The sequence below is a fragment of the Quercus suber genome, unplaced genomic scaffold, assembly GCF_002906115.3.
Source record: "Quercus suber isolate HL8 unplaced genomic scaffold, Cork oak 2.0 scaffold_74, whole genome shotgun sequence".
Lineage (NCBI taxonomy): Eukaryota > Viridiplantae > Streptophyta > Magnoliopsida > Fagales > Fagaceae > Quercus > Quercus suber.
The window spans coordinates 517,832-538,638 of record NW_027069539.1 but is presented as its reverse complement, the minus strand read 5'-3'; the positions used below and the strand labels follow the sequence as shown (position 1 = coordinate 538,638).

The 20,807-nt window shown below is 30.5% G+C and overlaps 1 protein-coding gene across 1 annotated transcript; it reads right to left on the bottom strand.

Moving 5' to 3' along the window:
- Positions 1-337: 337 nt before the first annotated feature.
- Positions 338-4,053, bottom strand: LOC112015166 (patellin-6). Its single transcript, XM_024047530.2, has 4 exons — positions 2,967-4,053; positions 2,283-2,407; positions 1,745-1,886; positions 338-836 (listed from the first exon to the last, which is right to left on the bottom strand). The coding sequence occupies exons 1-4, from the start codon at positions 3,696-3,698 to the stop codon at positions 549-551; spliced, it is 1,287 nt and encodes a 428-aa protein (XP_023903298.1). The 5' UTR covers positions 3,699-4,053; the 3' UTR covers positions 338-548.
- Between the last annotated feature and the right edge of the window lie 16,754 nt (positions 4,054-20,807).

Here is a 20,807-nt window from a genome sequence, read left to right as displayed (position 1 = left end):
GACCAAGGCAAAATACAAACCAGGTACCTGCAACCAATTTCTTTTATCAATACTCACTGCACCAAAACAAAAAACCTCTTATGCCCCTTTGCCACACACCAAGACAAGGCAAATTAGGGCTTTACACTACTTTTTTTTTTTTACAACTTACATAAACTGTGATTGGCGTAACAACACTTTACCTTCAACTAGATCTATTACTGCCACTACTTTTATTATTATGCATCGATTGGGTCATATCAACAATTATGAAAAAGAAAGAGTTATAAAAAGTGTTACGAAGTAAATTTTGTTAAAAATTCTCAAATCGGAATCATTCTTTATACAGAAGCAGAGATGGGGACAAAAGGGAACATGCACTTATATAAGCAAAGTTAATCAACTTTTCGTCTACACTAAGCAATATATAATACCACCATTTTTTATACATTACGCTAGTAACTATTCAAGTAAAGACTTTGACAAAGTTTCACAACTGTAACACACGATTAATCAAAGCCCCCTCATCAATAGAACATAGTAATAAGATCAAAAACACCCTTTGATTTTTAATTAGCATAATTGAAGGTAGCGGGTACTAATGCGGTGGATTTGCGCACGATGTAACGATAAGCGGCGACCTTTTTCCTCCTGGAGGTTGTGTTATCCACAGAGAGCACCATTTTGCCAGGTTCATGTGGTGTGAATGAGTTGTGAATTGCTTCTTCAGAGGCAGCAACCTTTCTAGGTTTCTCCACAGCGATGGTGTAGCTACCTTCTGCACTGGGCACAAACTCAGCACTGTATTCTAAGTCCCAGCCTCCAACAACTATGTCCCAAGTAATAGTTGCACCAGCCTAATAAGATACAATTACTGGTCATTATTAAATTTGTCATGTATAATAGAGCTTTGACCAGAATTCAAACAAAGATCTTGTTAGTAAGTATCCTCAACATGCAAGCATATAAAATACACACTATTTGAAAATAGAAATGGACTAATCACAATAGTATTTAATTTTTTTCAGTAGATATTTGCAGGCACTTAGAATTTATATTTTTGAGGAATTTATAAAGACGATATATAAGGGAATGGTACAACTTTTCCCTTACAATATGCCAACATGATAATCCATCTTCTCACATTCCTATAGATCCTACCATGAATTTAGTTTGTAGGATTCATCATAAATGTGAGAAAAGGGATCACGGAATCATTATTAAAAATAATGATTCCGGAAGTACTTAATAATTATTTTATCACAAGTTTTTTTTATTTGGGAGAAAAACTATCACCAGTTAGTAGAGAAACTTCATCGTAAAACTCTTAAATCTTATCCATCCATTTCGAAATAATTACATTAAATTGTATCACATCATAACTAATAATGATATTCAAAACTCAAAAGTCATTTGGAATTCTACCATGCAGTTACCTAAAATCTTTAAAGGATCCTAGTCCCATGCTAACAAAAGCCTTCAAAGCAATTTAAAGATTGAATTGAATAATTCCGTTAGGGGCGCAGTCTGTCCAGTGCCTCCAGTGCACTGGACCCGCTACGATCATAACACGCGTCCATCTTCAGACACTGTGTCATGATCGCAGCAGGTCCAGTGTCACAAGGACAGAAGCTACACCCTTCAGTAAGAAATGACTAACACCTAATTTTTAGGCTTTAAATGTTATTAATAGATTTAAATTAGCAATACTACATATTAAAGAGAGCCGAAATAAAACTTTATAAAGTAAAGATAATAAATGAACCTCAATCCCCTCTATCTGTATATTAACTTTCTCTCCGCCTTTGACAGTGAACTCGGAGGCCGGTTTTGGAGGAGCATTCTGCAAATCACTGAGTCGACTCAGTCCACCATACTGAATAGGAACGTCCTCAGGCCTAATAAACCTGTCCAGAAAAGCAAAACCCATTTCAAAAAAAAAGCTCAAATTGTGAACAATGTGAAGGTAAATTGGAATTACCCAAGAAAATAACAAGGACTGGTAGGTAAAAGGGTCGTACAGAAACAACAAACGAGAGAAGAATTTGTCTTTAACAATAGAACAAAACCGAAGTAAAAAAATTGGAGAAGTAGACAGAAAAATTCAAAAGCTAATTGGGAATATTTGATCCCTTTGCAGAAAATAGTGAAATGAAAAGAAAAAGTAACAAAGAAAATCCTAAGAAGATTCCCAATCAAATTTACACAAAACAAACCAGAAATAGACAGAGCAGAGAGAGTATTCAATAGAATAAATTATTGATGGTAAAAGAAGAAAACGAGAGAAACTAGGGAGACTTTACTTATAGAGTGTCTCAGCAACATTTCCTTCCTTAGAGATCACGAACTTGCTCTTAGTTCGCTGAGTTAGAAACGGACTGAACATCGAATACAACACGCTGAAGTACCATGGAACATTGATAAATATCTGAACCCAAAGATAGACACAAGCATCAGTATGGAACATACACAAACAAAAAAGCCAAATAAGAAGTTCCAACACCAAATTCAACAATCATTAAGCCTTAATCCCAAAATTTTATGATTACTATGAAATATGAATCCCTACTAGACTAACATGAAACACTGAAAAAATAAATCTGGACCCCCTAAACAAACAGAAAAGCCAAACTAGAAATGCATACACCAAATACAATATCAACATCCAAGCCTATTTCCAAAAAATTTGAGAGATCTAATCAGGGTCAGCCATAAACATTCTTTTCCGTCATTCAATTCTATCCGAAGTCATACTCTTCCAATATCAATATACAACAAACACTCAAGACTAGGCTCCAAAATTTTGGGATCTACCATGTATTACTATTTAGTGTTTGGCCGCATGCATTCTGTTTTACAGTCCATCTTAAGCCACACTCTGTTCCTCATTCAATTAACATGTACTTTTTTTTACTACTACTATGAACCTTAAACACCAAATGCTTTGAACATTTAAGTCTATAAAATCAAATGGGAAAATTTATTACCTTACGAGCCACCATTTCAGGATAGTTATCTTGGAACAAAGAGAGAATGTGATTAGAAGCGACTCTGAGCTCTCTTTTGGGCATGTCTTTGAGGTCAGTGACCTGAATAATAGAGTTAACCCCACCAGGCTTAAAATGCAGAAGATTAATCCCTCTCTCAAGCACTTGAACCCTCCACCTCAAAAATTTCTGAAGCTTCTCATCGTCACCAAAGATCCTCTCATACATTTCCTTGTCTCTAAAAACCCCATAAGCATTATAACACACAGGGTGTCCCTCTCTATCATAACCATGCATATAAGCCACCACACCCTCAAGTTCCTTAAACCCAAGTTCCTCTTCAACCACATTATCTGCTCCAAACTCTTTCCTCCAAGCTAAGCACTTAAGCAACATGTTGAGTGAGTCAGAGACCCTGAAATCTCTAGCTCTTAGAAACTTTAACAGTATCACATCGGCTTTGTCATCACCACCCAATAGAGGAACACCCCACATGGATGAATCGGAGGCTTCAGAAGCTACAAGCTTGTCTTTGAGTTCTTGGAGAGCTTTTTTCTCTGAGGACTTGAGGTTGGAGATGAAGTATGTGTCTTCTTTGAAGGAATGAGAACGAAGTGTTGCGGCTTCCATTAGAGTTGTGACAAAGCTTTTTTTGTAGGGCTTTGGTGAAGCCTCTGGGTGGTCTTGAAGTGGTGTGGTTTGGATGGAGATTGGAGATGAGGAAGTGTCCATTAATGGTGGTTTTGAGTAAGACCCAAATGGAATTTTTTGAGTTTACAGAAAATGGAGGAGATGTAGCCAAAAATTTTGGCAATACAAGCATATAATTGTTGTGTGCACAATGCAAAAGAAGGGTATTTTTTTTTATATATATATAAAGACTGTTCAGAAGAAGCTCTGGTTTCGATTCTCTGTGAAAAGCACAGAGCTTATTTGATTTTTTCTTTGCAATAGAAAGGGACAGGCACAGAGGAAAAAGATAGAGACAAACAATGGGGTAAAGATAAACACGGATAAAGAGATTTGAGCCGCGATTCTGGTTTGAACATTCAAAAGCCGCTTAAAACTTAAGTATAAAAAACAGACAGAGAGAGAGAGAGATAGAGATAAATATTAATGATTAATCATAGGATTTTGAATGTGGGAGTGTTAGTATACGCGTGACTGTGTTGCGAGTATGAATATTTTATAAAAGAAAACTTAGAAAAGTGAGCTTAGCTTAGTTGAGCCTGATCTGAGTGAGTGTGAGACAGTGAGAGTATTTTTTTTTAGTAGGCCTACAAAATTTTTTAGCCACAATTTTGTTATACGTCGGCACGTGAGTGATGAAAATAGAATAATAGGTCTATATGCGTACATAATTTTATCACTAATAAGTCGTCACGAAATAAAATTATGAAAAAATGTGTACCGAACTTACTCTTTTTTATTTTCTTTCACTATTTTGTTGTGATTTGTACGGATGAGAAAGTGTGTGACACAGTGACAATACTGCGAGCGGTGGAGTGAAGGAGAAGGTAATAATAATGAGGGATTCAGGGGACAGTGGGCAGAGCACGGGTTTATTGCGTTTTAGAATAGGACCCACAACCAACCTTAACCCCAACCCTTTTCACACCTATACCGTTTCCTTTCCTTTACTTTTCTTTTTTTCCTTAAAAATCCCAAAAGAAAAAAATTTCAATTAATTTTTTGCATTTTACAATAGGACCCACAGCCAACCTTAACCCCAACCCTTTTCACACCTATATCGTTTCCTCTCCTTTGCATTTTTTTTTTCCTTAAAAATCCCAAAAGAAAAAAATTTCAATTAATTTTTTACATGTACAAAATTAAACTTTATATTTTTAATTAAGTCAGTTTTAACTTTTAACTCCACATTTTTATGGATTTGGAACATGTTGCACCATGTAATTATCTCACGTAATGTGATATGTAAAAGTAAATAAGATAAAAAATTAATAGATCTCGATTTCTTTTTTTAAGACTTTTGTTAACTAGTTTCAAGGTACATTCTCGTTAATGAAAAATTTAACAAGTCCCGTTATATTTGAAAATAGTAAAACTTAATAAACAAATATTTCTTTAATTGAAAGTGGCTCAATTACTTTAAAAAAAGTTAGTATTGCAATATAAAACTTGACTTTAACCAATATATTTCAACACTCGTTAATCACACATAGTTTTATTAATGTAACAATTAAAAATTGAGTCCTGCTTTATTATTATTGCCTAAAAACAAGAAATTTGAAAACAATAAGCATGCATAAAAAACAACCTTCTTCCTTTTTTATTACTTTTTTCCCCTAGGGAAGACAAGGGTGGTAAATTTTTATAAGACTTTGAGTTAGAGAGAAAACGGTAATGGATTCAAAATGAGTTTGTGCGTTTTTTTTTGGGGGGTAAAAATACCTCTCTTAAATGTGAGAAAATAAAACAGTAAGCAATATAGGTTGAAGTTGCCTCTTTGGCAATGCCGTCTCTAATGTGAGGCAATAAAATAGAGCTATATAAGTTTAGTAAAACGGTGTTTTTTGGTGTGCGTTTTGATGTCAGATTTCTTTAGACAAGAATTTCGCTTACCACAGGAATGAAAATGTGTATGTATATATATAATTTGTTAGATATAACAATGGTAGAGAATGATTTGAACCCTAGATATTCCTAAAGAGGTGTAAATTAAGTTATAAGACTTTTTGACAATGTTGATTTTAAATTGATATAATTAAATATGTATAAGGTTTAAATTTATAACAAATATAAAAATTTTAGATTTTTTCCTTCTTCCTTTTTTTTTCCGAATACACCAAAAAAAAGTACTACTCGATAAGATAGTTTCGTAAAACATTTATTTCACAATATGTACAAATCATACATATATGAGTTTCAAATATTATAAAACGATGTTCTCATAAAATTGTTTCATAAGATAAGTAAATAATTTTTTGTGTTACATGCTTTGCAAACTTGAATTTTGAACCTCACAGTCACTGGCAGCGCCAAGTGTTAATCAAGGTGGTCACAGGACTACCAGCCAAAGGCCTTGTAACTGAATTGGTACCTCCCCATGCACAAAGTGCTTGAGAGTCTGGGAGGGAAAAAGGTTCAAGACAAGGGGTTAATAGCATGTTGTAATTATTTCTAAAAAAAAAAAAAAGAGCACCATGATTTTTTTTTTAATATAACTTAAAAGATTTTAAGTTTTAAATTAACATGGGTCTTTTGACCACTCTAGAAAAAAAAAAAATTGACCACCCTAAAAAAACACTTGAACACCTTTAATAACAATTGAGCCCATTAAAAATAAAATTAAACCTCTCCAAAATTTTTGTCCATTGAATGTTGAAAAAAAATTGTAAGAAATGCTATGTTCATAACATTTTCGCAATATTTTCGTAATAAATCCTAAATAATAAATTATTACTGATGAATAAAAAATAATTTCAATAGTAAGTTCAAATTAGAACCAATAAAAACTTACAACCTAGGTTTTGTTGTGAAAATGTTACAAAAATATTGTGGATATAACACTTCTCAAAATAGCTTAAACAAACACATTACCCTAAAATTTCAAATCAAATGTTTAATTGTGATTTTTTAAATTGTGTTTCAACTGGCATATTTTAAAATTGCTATTTTTTTATATATAAAAATGCACACTTTTCAAATAGCTAGTCTGTTTGTATTTGCTTTAGTCTTTAGCCAAATTTGTTGGATTTATGTGATATATTTTTTCAAAAAGATAATGTATTATGTTTATATTAATACTTATTTAAGCAATATGTTAGTAATTGAATAAGAGATCAGTAGGTTAATAATTGTTTAGTTGTGTATATTGAAAAAGATGTAGCTGATAATACTAACCGTGAAACTATTATATCACACAATAATTTTAAAATATAAAAACTTGTGAAAGAAAATTTTAAAATTTTAAAAATTTATATATTTGAATATGTTTTTATTTTGTGATGTTAATATATTGAAGTTTTATTACTAATAAATTTTTTAAAATTAAATGTTTTAATGACTACCCTAAAAAAAACTTTCTGAAGCAGCCACTGCCCACAATCCACGTAGTTATCTATTCTAAGTAGGTTTCTAACCATTTTCATTCAAACAGTCCAAAGGAAAAGGAAATAAGAACAGAACACAGCAAAAAAAAAAAAAAAAAAGAATTAATGCACAATTTCACAGTAATCCATTACGTAAACAGATCGTCTGGGTTACACTTTGGAACAACGTCAAGTTGAAGTCAATAATTATAACAAAACAAAACAATGTTTACTGTCTAATAAAGTGGCTTCTGGTCAGGTCGCGGTCCTGGTGATTAAAGTCTTGGTCCCAATGCAGAAATGAAATACCTTTCTACTTTATAATCTGAAAGGATTACAGCATGCAAAAGAGTAATTTTAGTGAATGATAACCATATTTCTACTCTAATGTTTCTTTCTTGCACTTTACTTTGACAGTACTGCAACCTCATCTCATCTGGAACACTTTACTCAGATAAAATTGGAAAATCATGCGGTGGTTTCACAATATTTTTACAATAAATTATACTCCAAATAACAGATTATTATGTATTGTTATTAGTAGACAAAAAAGTAATTCAAGTCATAAATTTAAATTTGAACCAATAACAATTTACTATCTATAATTTATTATGAAAGTATTATAAAAATGTTATAGACGTAACATTTTTTTAATTATAAGTTGAATCTCTTTTCTTTTTTTTTTCTTTTTACTTTTTTAGTTTTCTAAATTAGCACCGCCTAAATAAAAGTGGAGTAGGAAACCATAATAGCAACTAGGCAAATATCACATTAATGGGAGCCTAAATAAGAAATAGGGTATGATTAACCAATGTTCTTAAGTTATTTGTTAATAAATCATTCTAGAAAAGTTTTAATATTATTTTTATAATAAATATAAAAGATTGATAAAAAATTCAATTATTTTTTTTTCTTTTTTAATAAAAAATTTTCTAAAAATACTTACTAAATCAATGTGCAATGCATTCAATAACTTTTCACTCATAGATATTTTTTTCCCCACCAATAAATTTTAAACATCAATTTCCACACTCATTTATTATGTATGGTTGTACATATGCAATGCAATCTTGTCTTGAGTTGAGATGTACAATTCACCATGATTGTCCTGTTTTTCAATCTTGAGGTTGATCACGATTGATTTTGGCTGTGTATTGTCATTCGTACCACGCAGTTTTACCATAGCATTTTTCTATTTTAATCGATGCTTTATTATTAGTACCCTTTTTTTTTGTCCTATGAACAAAAATACACTATTATTTATTTTTGATAAAGATGCTTTTATCTTCTTGTACCAAACAAAACTCATCGGCCTATTTTAGCCAAAGTGCACGAACCAAGCTGCAGAGTTGAGGTTGTCTGCGCCATTCACCAATTTTTTACAATTTACCCTTTACAACTAGTTTAGTTTTAATCAGAATGTGAAAATATGTACTTGGGTTTTGGTACATGAAGGGGACCTTTCGGCCCCACTTTTGAGGGAAAGCCGGAGTATTTGCATTGGATTCTAAAAACAATGAAGAAAAATCCAACATTTTAGTTTCGTGTGGGCATGGGGTTTTTGAGAATTTTTAGGGATCTGATTAAAGGTAATTAGGCATGTTTGACATGCTTAATTAACATAGGACCCATAGAATCATTTTACCCACTTAAAATTCGAAATGAGATTGAATAATTAACCTTTCCCAACAGAATGAAAGTACAAATGAGGATGAAATTTTAAAATAACACAGTGAAGGAAGTTGATAATTTATGAGGAACATTTTCCACTCATAATGTTTGAGTATTAAGGGGCCGTTTCGTAGAGGAGTTTAAGTAATATTGTTTGTAATTTTTTGAAATACGTGTAAGTGAAAAAAATATGTGAAAAAGTATGTAATGTTTATACTCTTCCAAATAGGACCTAAATCCTTTGTGTTCTCATTTTACGAGGAAGTTTATATTTTCTAAGGAAAACTCAAAATTTTCATTTTCTCACCCAACCTGGTCTCTGATTGGTCTAATGGCACCTTCAGGTTTAAGGTTGGTAGAGGGAGAAGGAGAGGTTCGGGTAATAGGTAGGACATTTTAGCCACACTAAGAAAAAAAAATCTAATTTTTTCAAAGAAGAGTACTAAATTTCTTCTCATCTAGTTAAAATTAATAGAAAACTCCCCCTAGTTAATATTTGGATTTTGTTAAATAAAAAACATATACGTATAATTGCATAAAAGAAAATATGTGAATTTATATATGCACAAAATTCATTTACAAAAAATAATTATCTTACATATGCACAATGTAAACCTATAATTATCCTATTCAATGTATATACATTATTAATCTAAAAATGTATACACCTCACAATTATATGAGAAAAACACACTATCCATACTGTTTTAGTCATATACGGCTTCTGCCCTTTTGAAGGTGGTAGTCTAGTATCTAGAAGGAAAGGACAATAATATATAAAGTACATGTTTAGATCTCATATATACACAGTCACACTACTTTTTTCATATGTACACACTACTTGGGAACTCGTAAAAGGTTGGTTAAACCTTTAAGGCTTTAACAGAAAATTACCAAAGTAATTCTTTCTTTAAACTTTTCTTGGTTTCATACAAATCACTTTTGACTTGAGCACAAACTTCACTTGATTAATTAACCTTTATAATCATCGCTCTTCAAAAAAAGTATAAGAATGTCCTAATTATACCCTCTTTTTTATTTTTTATTTTGCTGGCCAGGCTACAAGCCAGAAAATAACGAACATCCCAAATTAAAAATAACAATTATTAGTAACATATTGTATATGTATGTTTTATATAAAGATATACGTTTTCCTTTAAAGTTGTTTTCTGATAGATAACATGGAAACATCTTTTCTTATTTTTTATCTGCTTTGGCATGAGGTGTTGGACTCCTTTTGGTACAAGGAATGGAACATTATTTTTATGTGTCTTGTTTTAGAGGGAAATGTCGTTTTCAACAGATCTGCAACCGGCACATGCTTTTCCTGTATATTGCTGCTGAATTTTTCTCAATCATTTCAAAAACATAGTTGGACTAAGTGCAAGAATATTATGTTGCTTTCTTATCCATCAATCTAGTAAAGGTTATGAATATAAAGACATTATAGTTAACTATACTGATAAAGTTTGTGTTTTGCTTAGTTTATTTAATTTAATTTTTTTTAAATGTAAAGCTTATTTTACTTATTATGAGTTGAAGTTAGCTTAACTGATAAAGTCTCTTACAAATATCATTTTCATCCCTAAACTATCACAAAAGTTCGTTTTTCGTCCCTAAACTTTCAAAAGTTCTATTTTCGTCCCTAAACTATCACAAAAGTTCATTTTTCGTCCTTAAACTATCACAAAAGTTCATTTTTCGTCCTTAAACTTTCAAAAGTTTTATTTTCGTTCCTAAATTTTCAAAAGTTCTGACGGAGTGCTGACGTGGCTTGACAGAGTGCTGATGTGGGAGGAACGAAAATCAATACGTTTGGAAAAATTTAGGGACGAAAATAGAACTTTTGAAAGTTTAGGGACGAAAATAGAACTTTTGAAAGTTTAGGGACGAAATACGAACTTTTGTAATAGTTTAGGGACGAAAATAGAACTTTTGAAAGTTTAGGGATGAAAAATGAACTTTTGTCATAGTTTAGGGACGAAAATGATATTTTACCCTATAGTTTTTAAAGTTCCATTTCTTCTAAATATATATATATATATATATATATTTTGTGTGTGTTCATTTTAAGCAAAGAAATTGCGTAGGAAAGAAAGGAAAAGGGTGCTGAGCAGAAAGGAAAAAAACAAAAGAGAAATATTCTTCACTCTTGATTCTTTTTTTTCTTTTTTTCTTTTTTTGGAGAAACTTCACTCTTGATTCTTTTTAGCCTACCTTTCCTTGATGATAAATTGATAATCTGAAGCCCATACAAGTAGCTGTAATTTTTTTAATATTTTCCTTTGTCTAGATTTTGTTGTATCCAGTGCAACTCAGTCTCTCTCATCAATTAGTGGATGTATAGCAACTAAAAACAAAACCAACAACGCTTGCTTAAAGGAAAAGGCAAAGGACAACAGTAAAATACAAGTACTGTTTGCCAAATACTCTGCCACCTGAAGATAAATAATATCCTTAATCACAGGAAAATCAAACCACGACCTGTAGATAGAGTCTTCCAAGAATATGATCTTTTAACTCTTTATGTCCCACCATAGCGACTAAACCCAAAAACATATAAAGAGTACAGCTCATACAAGTTCACAAATGTCAAAATCTAGATAGGGGAAAAAAATGAATTAGAGTAATGATTTCAGCACATAGAAAATACAAAGATTCATCATCTTCCAATTAGATTCGTTTATTTGCTTATATTAGTTGTAAAGCATGTTAGATTTATGTGGTAGGAACTAGGAAACAGAATTAATTAACTCCAGATCCACAAGATGCAAACAATAGAAAAGAAAGACAGTAAAATAAGTAACATATCACAGGGTATACCTGATTTTGAGAGTTAATTTAACTTTTGATCTCGGTTCTTCAATCAAAAAAGTTTTGAACTTTTTAATTTTTACTATTTTGTTTGAACATTACTTATTAAAGGGTTAGATTTGAAAGTTAGTTTTTTTTTTTTTTTTTTAACTCTCACAAGGGTTAACTAACAAATTCTTTCGGCAGCCTTAAATGATTGTTGAGGCTTGTTGAGCAGGTTCAACCAAACAGTCCACACCTGGGTGAAACATGTATTCCGTGAGGCATAACCAACACAATGAATCAAGGTTCACACATCATGATGAACTTCTATCCAAAATTGGTGTCACATAAATGAGTGTAACTTTATAACCAAACCCCTCTCTCTCTCTCTCTCTCTCTCTCTCTCTTGATAACATTTTAACTTTTAATGTAATAAAATCTTTGCCAATAGTTTTATAATTCAACTAATTAACACTTCTTAATAATTCTAACAAAATTATTCATAATTCAAATTTCCTCCCAACTATTGGTATGTGTGTATATATATATATATATACAAAATCTAAACATCTAATGATTGCAATTATGATTGGTCAATGGTCAACATTCATTCCACCCACATAAATTGTTAGTATAAAAATTGTCACTGTCTTTTGTGACGGAAATTCTTAGTTGACCCATTTCCAAATCACCATCCTAGTTCTTAATCCATCCCTTGGTCACACGCCTCTTTTAGACTGAAAAAACCTGTTATAAAATGTTGCAAACCCCTAACTTTTCGTATGATTAATAATTACAAAAACTATGCCAATCTTACTATGCTACAATTGTCCCTCCACAAGATATTCATCGCCATCAAATAATTGATCCAATCTCAAGAAACATCCTGAATTTTAAATAAAATAAAAAATTTGGTTGGTTAGTGAATTAAGAGGCATTGTTAATGGAATTCGATTCCATCTTCTCACCTATCGAGAGAGTTGGAACTTATAAGTGCTACTGAAACAAGAGGTACTTGCAATAAGCCACATTATATTTTCTCCTAAATTATTCATCACTTTTATTGGCAAGAGTATTCCTTCTACATATATATATATATATATATATATATAATTATTTATTGGAAAATTACTGCAACTATTTTTGAAGTCGAAAAATTATTAGGTACTCTCAGAGTATTATAAATGCGTAGTCCTCTCTCTCACATTAATGGTAGGTTCCACCATGAATTTAATTAATGGGACCAACCATTTATGTGAGAAGAAATAGTATGCATTTATGGTATTTTGAGAGTACACAATAATTTCCCCTTTGAAGTCAGTCTCTCAACAATCCCATAAACAAATTAGGAAAACTATAGTTTACATATTTTTTGGATAAAGTTTTGTTACAAAATTGGTTGTAGTTTAAGGTTACAAAATTATTCAGTAAAATAAACATTACTATATATTTTGAAAATCTAACCATTAAATTACTTGTTCTTGATACTTTTAATATACATGTCAAATTTTATGTCAATCGGATATTATTTACTATATGATCTGTAAGCTTATTTTTGTATGCATAATTTTAAATTACAAAAACTTGCAATTTAAACAATTTATTAATGACATAGCTATTAATTTTTAATCTTTTAAAAATTTTGCAAGCATGAAATATATAAGAAAAATGTGTAATTTAAAGGTGAATTTGTCAAAATTTACCTATAATAAAAAGATATTAAGGAAGGATGTAGTCTAAAGTTACAACCAATTTTATAGCAATTATAAATTAAGGATACAATCAATTTATAACTAAAATTTGTTCATATTCAAACCATCACGCTAAAAGTCTGCTTTGATACAATTTATTTTGCTAAAAACTGAAAACTAAAAACACTATAGCAAAAATAAATAAATAAATAAATAAATGTGTGAATAGTATCGTGAGACCCATTTTTAATTTTTTTTTTCCTGAATAAAGTGTTTGTGGATCTCATGAACAGTACGTGAACAATGCTGAATAGTGCACTATATCGGAGAAAATCTAAAATGTGTGAACAATGAGTGGAAAAGTCAAACTTTACGACTTAAAAAAAAAAATTTTGAAAACACAAACGTAGTAGACATGACGTGGACGCGGATCCAAACACATACTAAATATTTACATTTTAATGTAAAAGAGTATGAATACTGTTAATGTGAATTAACTGTAGTACTTAGGTGGCCCAACCGTACCAAATTTGCATAGCATTCATTGATCGAATAGGTGGGGGTAGAGACCAACGAAGTACTCCCTAGCTGAAAACCCGAAGTCTATGCTGATCATAGATAATTCTAATTTTCTATGGACCAAAACTTAAAATTACCTAATACAATTAAATACAAAAATGGAAAGGGCTATAACTTTTGTCACAAATTATTTATGTGGCCGGTTGTTAAAAATACAACTTTTATCACAATTTTTATTCCGGCGTTCATAACTAAACTATGACAAAGTTGTGTTAAAAGGGATAATTATAACATTACCCTATAAATAAGACCCTTGTTCTTGTTAATCCAAAGTCCGAACACCTAGGAGAGAAGAACAGTAAAATTTGTAAAGTAAAAGTGGTAAAGCCCTTTGCTCTATATATTGAACCAATCAGTATACAACACCTACAATTGGTATCAGACCAAAGAGTTGCAGAATAGCAATGCCATTGAAGAGGTGCCCCAGTTGTAGACTTGTAGTTACTCTCCATGGTCCAACATTGTCAAACATTGTCAGCCATAGTACTATAGTAGGATTGGTAAGGTTGTGACATGTGAGTGAATTGATTAATTTGACTTTAAGGTCTAGAATTTTGAAGACGGTCGTGTTTTTACATTTTTGTTTGCACTTTGCACTGAGTTTCAGACAATCTCATGTTGCTGGAGAAATGGCAGAAAAAAAAAAATCAAATCAATTGCGTACGGATACTGAATAGTGAATAGTGAATACTGATAAAGGACAATGTGTTATGTTGAATTTGGATTGCACAGATGAAAGTTGAAGGGCGCTTGGCTTTTTTTTTTTTTACTGTTTACTGGACTAACGAAATATGTAAATATTAAATTGAATCTTACAGTATTATTTATATATTTAAAAATTATTTTATTATAATATTTTTAATTTTTAGTTTTCAACAATAAATAATATTAAAACACATTTTTAGTATCATAAGAGGGTTCACTTCTGCAATGCATGTGTGAAAACATTGCTGAAAAATATGGTTTATCACTGTTGGACTTTCTTGTGTTGAGTGTATATAATAGGGTAAAATATAATCAAATGATGTTTGAGCTAACATAGTCATGTTTAAAATATTTTAAAATTTATTAATTTAATTCTCAATTACCATGAAAAATAAGAAAAATGACTAACGATTTATGGACCAAGTCGATGAATTTAGAAACCTAATTGATTAATTTTAAAATGTTTTTTACCTTATTGGAAGGTGTTGATTGTATTTTGTTTTAACGAAGTGTTGACTATATTTCTTCTCAAAAAAAAAAAAGTGTTGACTATATTTTCGCTTATATAATAATGTACTTTTTTTTTGGATAAAATATATAATAACGTACTAAATACTATTATCCTATTTGATAATGTACGTTATAAAAGAAATTACTGAGTAAAAAAAAGGGAAAATTAACTGCATCGGGCTTTTTAATGATAAACTATTATGGAATTCAATTAATAAAAAAATTGGCATAAATGGCTAAGAAACATTAAAAATACTATTGATAAGTAAAATTTAAAAAATTTGCCTTAAGCACTATAAAATTGGTGAAAAATGTAATTTTTTAATAAGGAGTACCCAAATTATAAAAAATAAATCTGTGCGAACAACTTAGGGCCCGTTTGGTAAAGAAGTTTGAGTAATATTTTTTGTATTTTTTTTGAAATACGTGTGAATAAAAAAGTGTGTAATGTTATTTAAAAACTGAAAATGAGTAGGGGTATTTGGTTTGTGTTTTTAAGTAACTATTTTCAGTTTTTAAATAACATTACACATATTTTCACACACTTTTTTACCCACGCATATTTTCAAACAATAATTTTTAATTTTTAAACACATATACAAACCGGCCTTCTACCAAACGGGCCTTACTCATTTGAATTTTTTTCCTTTTCTTTTTTGATAGAAACTGACTGATTTGATTGAACGATCGATTGGTGCGGGAAACCTGGCCACTACATAAAACGTTCCAAGTTCCTAGATCCTGAACGAACTTGCACGGAACCAAAGTTTTTTGTTTTTAGTTATGAGGAAGTAGCATGAATCAAGAAATTGCAAAGCTTCGGAGTTTGTCAAAAAAATAAAATAATAATAATCACAGGTGACACTCAATGAGTATTCTTATCGAACAGTTTTTTTTTTTTTTTTTTTTTTTTGTATTCTTATCGAACAGTTGTTATAATGGACACTTGTAAACCCTATCATCTCTTGAATCTCTTCCTCTTTACTTATGTAACACATGGTCACTACTTGCTCTTCAATTACCATTGCAACTTATAACCCAACCTTTATTGGACGTTGGGTTTAAGTAAGAAAAGGGAACTGCGAGTCAACCTTACTAGCCAAGGTTTTCAAATCCGGACCGGACCGTACGGTCCAATCCGAATAACCATGAACCGTTCACTAAAGAGGTTCTTTAATCTCAAAAATCGGCCTCAATAAAAAAAAAAATCAGTAAACCGTATGAACCGAGGTCGAACCGCCCAGGTTTGAGAACCGCAAACAGTTCTAACGATTTAGGTCAGAGCTTAAAAAAATAAATAAATAAATACCGTACTTGGCTTAGAGTTATAGGCTTACAGCACCTTATGGCCATTGCTAAAACTTCAACCACTTCTTCTTCTTTGTCTCCTTCTTTGCCGTTATTTCTGCTGTTTCTTCTTAATCTTCTTCTTCTTCTTCTTCTCGTTCTTTATGCTTTCTGTTGTTTCTTACTTTCTTCATATTTTTCTTCTCTCTCTAGTTTGCTGATCAATGTCTATGTCAAATAGTTAACATTTTCTTGAGTTTTTATTTTGTACTATTAGATTCAAATGAGCGGTCACCAATGCTCCCAGCTGCCTCCACTCTTTAAGTTTTTGCTATTATTTATTTTCAAAAAATCACGAGAAATGTGGAATTGTCAGGATCTCTCTTGAAGATTTATTGGGGCTCACAAAAAAGTTGAGTGGGCAGACAAACCAATGTCCGCCACTGTTGAAGGCTTGTAGGTTTTTTTTTTTTTTTTTGGGAAAATACTTGACCATTTATAGACTCTATTAACCTTTTTTTTTGGGTCTCATAAAAACAGATTACGAGTTTATCAAATGAGTTTAGGTATGGCTTAACATAATTTAGACAAGCTTGCATTCCAAATATATATATATATATATTGAGCTCTAATTAAACATATATATATATATATATATAAGTGGTATATATATATATATTGAGCTCTAATTAAACATATATATATATATATAAGTGGTACTTCAATATTGATTTATATCGAAATATTTTATATCTCTTATTAAAAAAACTCAAAAGCAATTTATGTTTGCTTAGGAATTATTATTTCTTTATATTTATTTGGAGTATTTTAATTAATTTTTATATGTTTACTAATTTAATATGTATATATATTTATATTTATATTTTAAATAATTATTAAATTCAATATATTTATATTTATATTTTAAATAATTATTAAATTCATTATGAGGTCATCACGGTTCAACCCCGGTTTGACCTCGATCTGAACTCAAAAACCTTGAACCTCTCCCTTTTACGGTTCAATAAACGGTCCGGATTTGAAAACCCTGTCCCTAGCTAGCTCATAATTTACATGTCGGTAATTGTTGAACATTTGAGTAATGGCTTCACACTTATGAGATTTTTTTTTTTCTTTTTTTTCATTTTATTAATGAAAGGTTAGGGGAAAAAAAGTTCTAACTATGGCCTTTTCAACTCTCTAATTTGGGTAAGTTGAATTATTTGTTCCTCAACTATGGGGTTTACATAAGTTTGGTTACTAAATTTTAAAAAGTTCTAACTCAATCCTTTAAATTTCAAAAAATATAAAACGCTGCCCCATGTTTTAGGTCATTTTCTTGGTTTTCAAAAAAATTATTTTGCTTGCATTTTTTCCCCTTAAAATAGGGTGTTGTTTTTATTTTAATCCTTAAATTATAGAGTTAATTTGATTTTCAAAAAATATAAAACGTTGCCCATGTTTTAGGTAATTTTCTTGATTTTCAAAAAATTTATTTTGCTTGCATTTTTTTCCCTTAAAATATGGGGTTGTTTTGATTTTGATCCTTAAATTATTGAGTTGATTCGATTATGATTCCATATATATGGAATTGATTCAATTTTGGTCTCTTAAATATGTGACGTCTTAACATTCCATTAGTAGACGTGAATGGAAAAAAGATAGAAGAACTAAATTCTACATTTTAAAATTTTGAGTAACCAAAATCATTTATTTATTTATTTTTAATTTGAAAGATCAAAATTAAATAGACTTCATAATTAAGTGACAAGAAATGTAATTAAGGCCGAATGAAATGATGTTTTATAATCTATTTATCTTTTTTAGTTTCCATAATTTTATCCATGGATTTTGTGTAGTAGAAGAAAAGGAAAGGAAGATAATAGAATAAATATGTTTATTTTGTTATATTAATTATTTTAGGCATAGTGAAATTTTAATGTAAGACATTTATTTTTTAGTAAGAAAGGAAGATATTTATTTTTTTAATGTAAGAAACAATTGATTTAAAATATGATATTTTTTGTTCAAATTTAGTTGTTTTTGCAACAATTGAAACAAAGTCCAACTAAAAGGAAAAGAAAAGATATATTTTAGTAACACACAACCAAGAACGTAAAAAAATAATTGAAGGATATTGGGGTGGAGGATTTGAATTTAAATGTTGGAGACACCATGAGGTGTCAATCAGTTAAATTACAATATTCTTGACAAAAATGATTGAAATACTGGAAGAAACTAATAACAAGTTGCACTGCATGGGAATTTAGCAAGTTTAGAGAAAACCCCAGTATTTTGCAAGCTGATTAATCACACATATTTAATTCACCTCTTATCTGTGCTCTTATGTTTGAACAATGTACCTAAACCTAATTATTTCCAACATGAGAGAAAAAACCATGCATACAGAATACAATACAAGATGTTATGTTCAAGGTTAAACTTACTAAAGACATCCAAAGTGCACCAAGCATTCCCTGACCTAAGGGTTGCTTGGAGGTGCCACTGGATGTTTCAGATGGCTGTCATCACATCTTACAACCTGACAATATGAAGGATTTTTAAGGTTTAAGGTTGAAATGAAACTTGTTAGACAGATCCTGAATGTAGCAAGTGTGTTAAAAATAATGAAAACCATTCTTGAAAGTCATCTAGACTCAAAACATAAGCTTCGAATTCACAAGAAATTAAGGAAGTTCAAAAGGAGCTCTCAGATTTGTCAAACAGAACTTGACGATAGACATTTCAAAACTTTTGACATTTTCAATGAATGGTGCTTTTGATTGAACATTTGAAACATGTTATTTCTAAACCGAAAAGCCGTTTTTATTTTCAATGTAGCGTTCGGTTAATTACGTATTAATTAATATTCAATTGATTGGTATGAGGTTATCAAAAAAAAAAAAAAAAAAGATTTGTATAAATCACTTCCTTGCTTTTTGTCCACGTTACTTCTTTCTCTTTTTGTCTAATTCATTTTTTTTTTTTGGTGAGTTTTGGAATCTTAGATCACTTTGAACAGAATATTGTAATGGGTTATGTGCTATTGCTGCTAAAATTGTAACGGGCCATTTGCTAGAAGAATTTTAGAAGCAAATGGGCCTGGTTGTAATGATAGATATACAACAGAAGAATTTAGCCGACTACTACTTGTTTCTCTTAACCATTCTCTCTCTTCCACTCTTCTTAGGAGGCCTGGTTGTCCTCGAATTTCAAATTTTCAACCATCCTGCAATCTGTCTTATTCATTGCTAGGGAGAAATTAACAGCCTGCAAGGTTTCAAATGGCCAGAATAAAACAGCACAATGGTTAATAAAAGATACAACTTTACACTTCAGTAGTGAATATAATACACAATAAAACAGATTACTAATTATAGTTTGTTTTCCTGTTTATCTTTTAGAAAGACTTGCTATATGAACTGTCATTTGGTAGAGTATTGGATCACAAAGATCAATGTTTCGTCAGTATCCTATGTAATCTATATTCATGGTCACTACTATGACAGAATGTTGCCTATTATATTTATGTCCCCTCATTGATATTTTGATATAAGTCTAGGAAATTCCAAAGCTGGTATAGAATGGAATATGGACTAATGGTTTACAGTATGTCAAGAAATAGATACTGTGAGCAATTGGTAGACAACACAAAAGCATTCATGGTAACTTTCAATTATTATTATTATTATTATTTTGTTTGCTTAGTCCTGTAAAGAGTCTTGTTAAACATGGTAATTTGACCCATGGAAGATGAGTGAAACAATTAATTAGTTCTCTTGCACTTGAATCTTAAACAAAGTTTGCACCAACATCTCATTTTCACTGGCCTTTCACAAACTTGTTACAATTTTTTTCCCTAAACTGGTTTGCCGTATTGTAGTAAAATTTTATGATTAAAAAAAAAAAAAAATCTTAGTCACATTGTATTTTTGTATGCGAGAGGTATACTGTGAAAGTATAGTATACATTGCAAACATTTGATCATGCCTTTTGAATAAGAGAAATACTATCTCTATAACATTTTCACAACAAATTCTAAGGAGTAGGTTGTTATTGGTGGGAAAAGAAAATGTAATTTTAATAATAAATTCAAATTATAACTAATAATAATTAACCACCTATAGGAATAAATTCAAATTATAGCACTTCTCTTTGAATAAACAATAAATTTGGTTCTAAACAAAAAGTAACTATAATCTAACGTTGAGAGTCTGTTTGAGATTCATTTATTTTGCTGAAATTGAAAACTTTTTGTTGAAAGTACTATAGATAAAAGTAAAAGTTAGCTGAAATAGTATAGTGAGACTCATAAATAGTACCAAAAAATGCAATGAGGCCCATACATAGTAGTAAAAATAAGTCGAATAGTAAAATAAATTGGTTTTTTAATCTGTAACCAAATACACACTAAACCCATAATTTCATGATTTCAATAACTGAAATGGAAATCAAATTTTGAATCCATAATATCATAAATTAATTGAAATCATGTTTTGTCATGGTGTGCACTCACCATACATACACGGATGATAATTGATAAGCTTCCG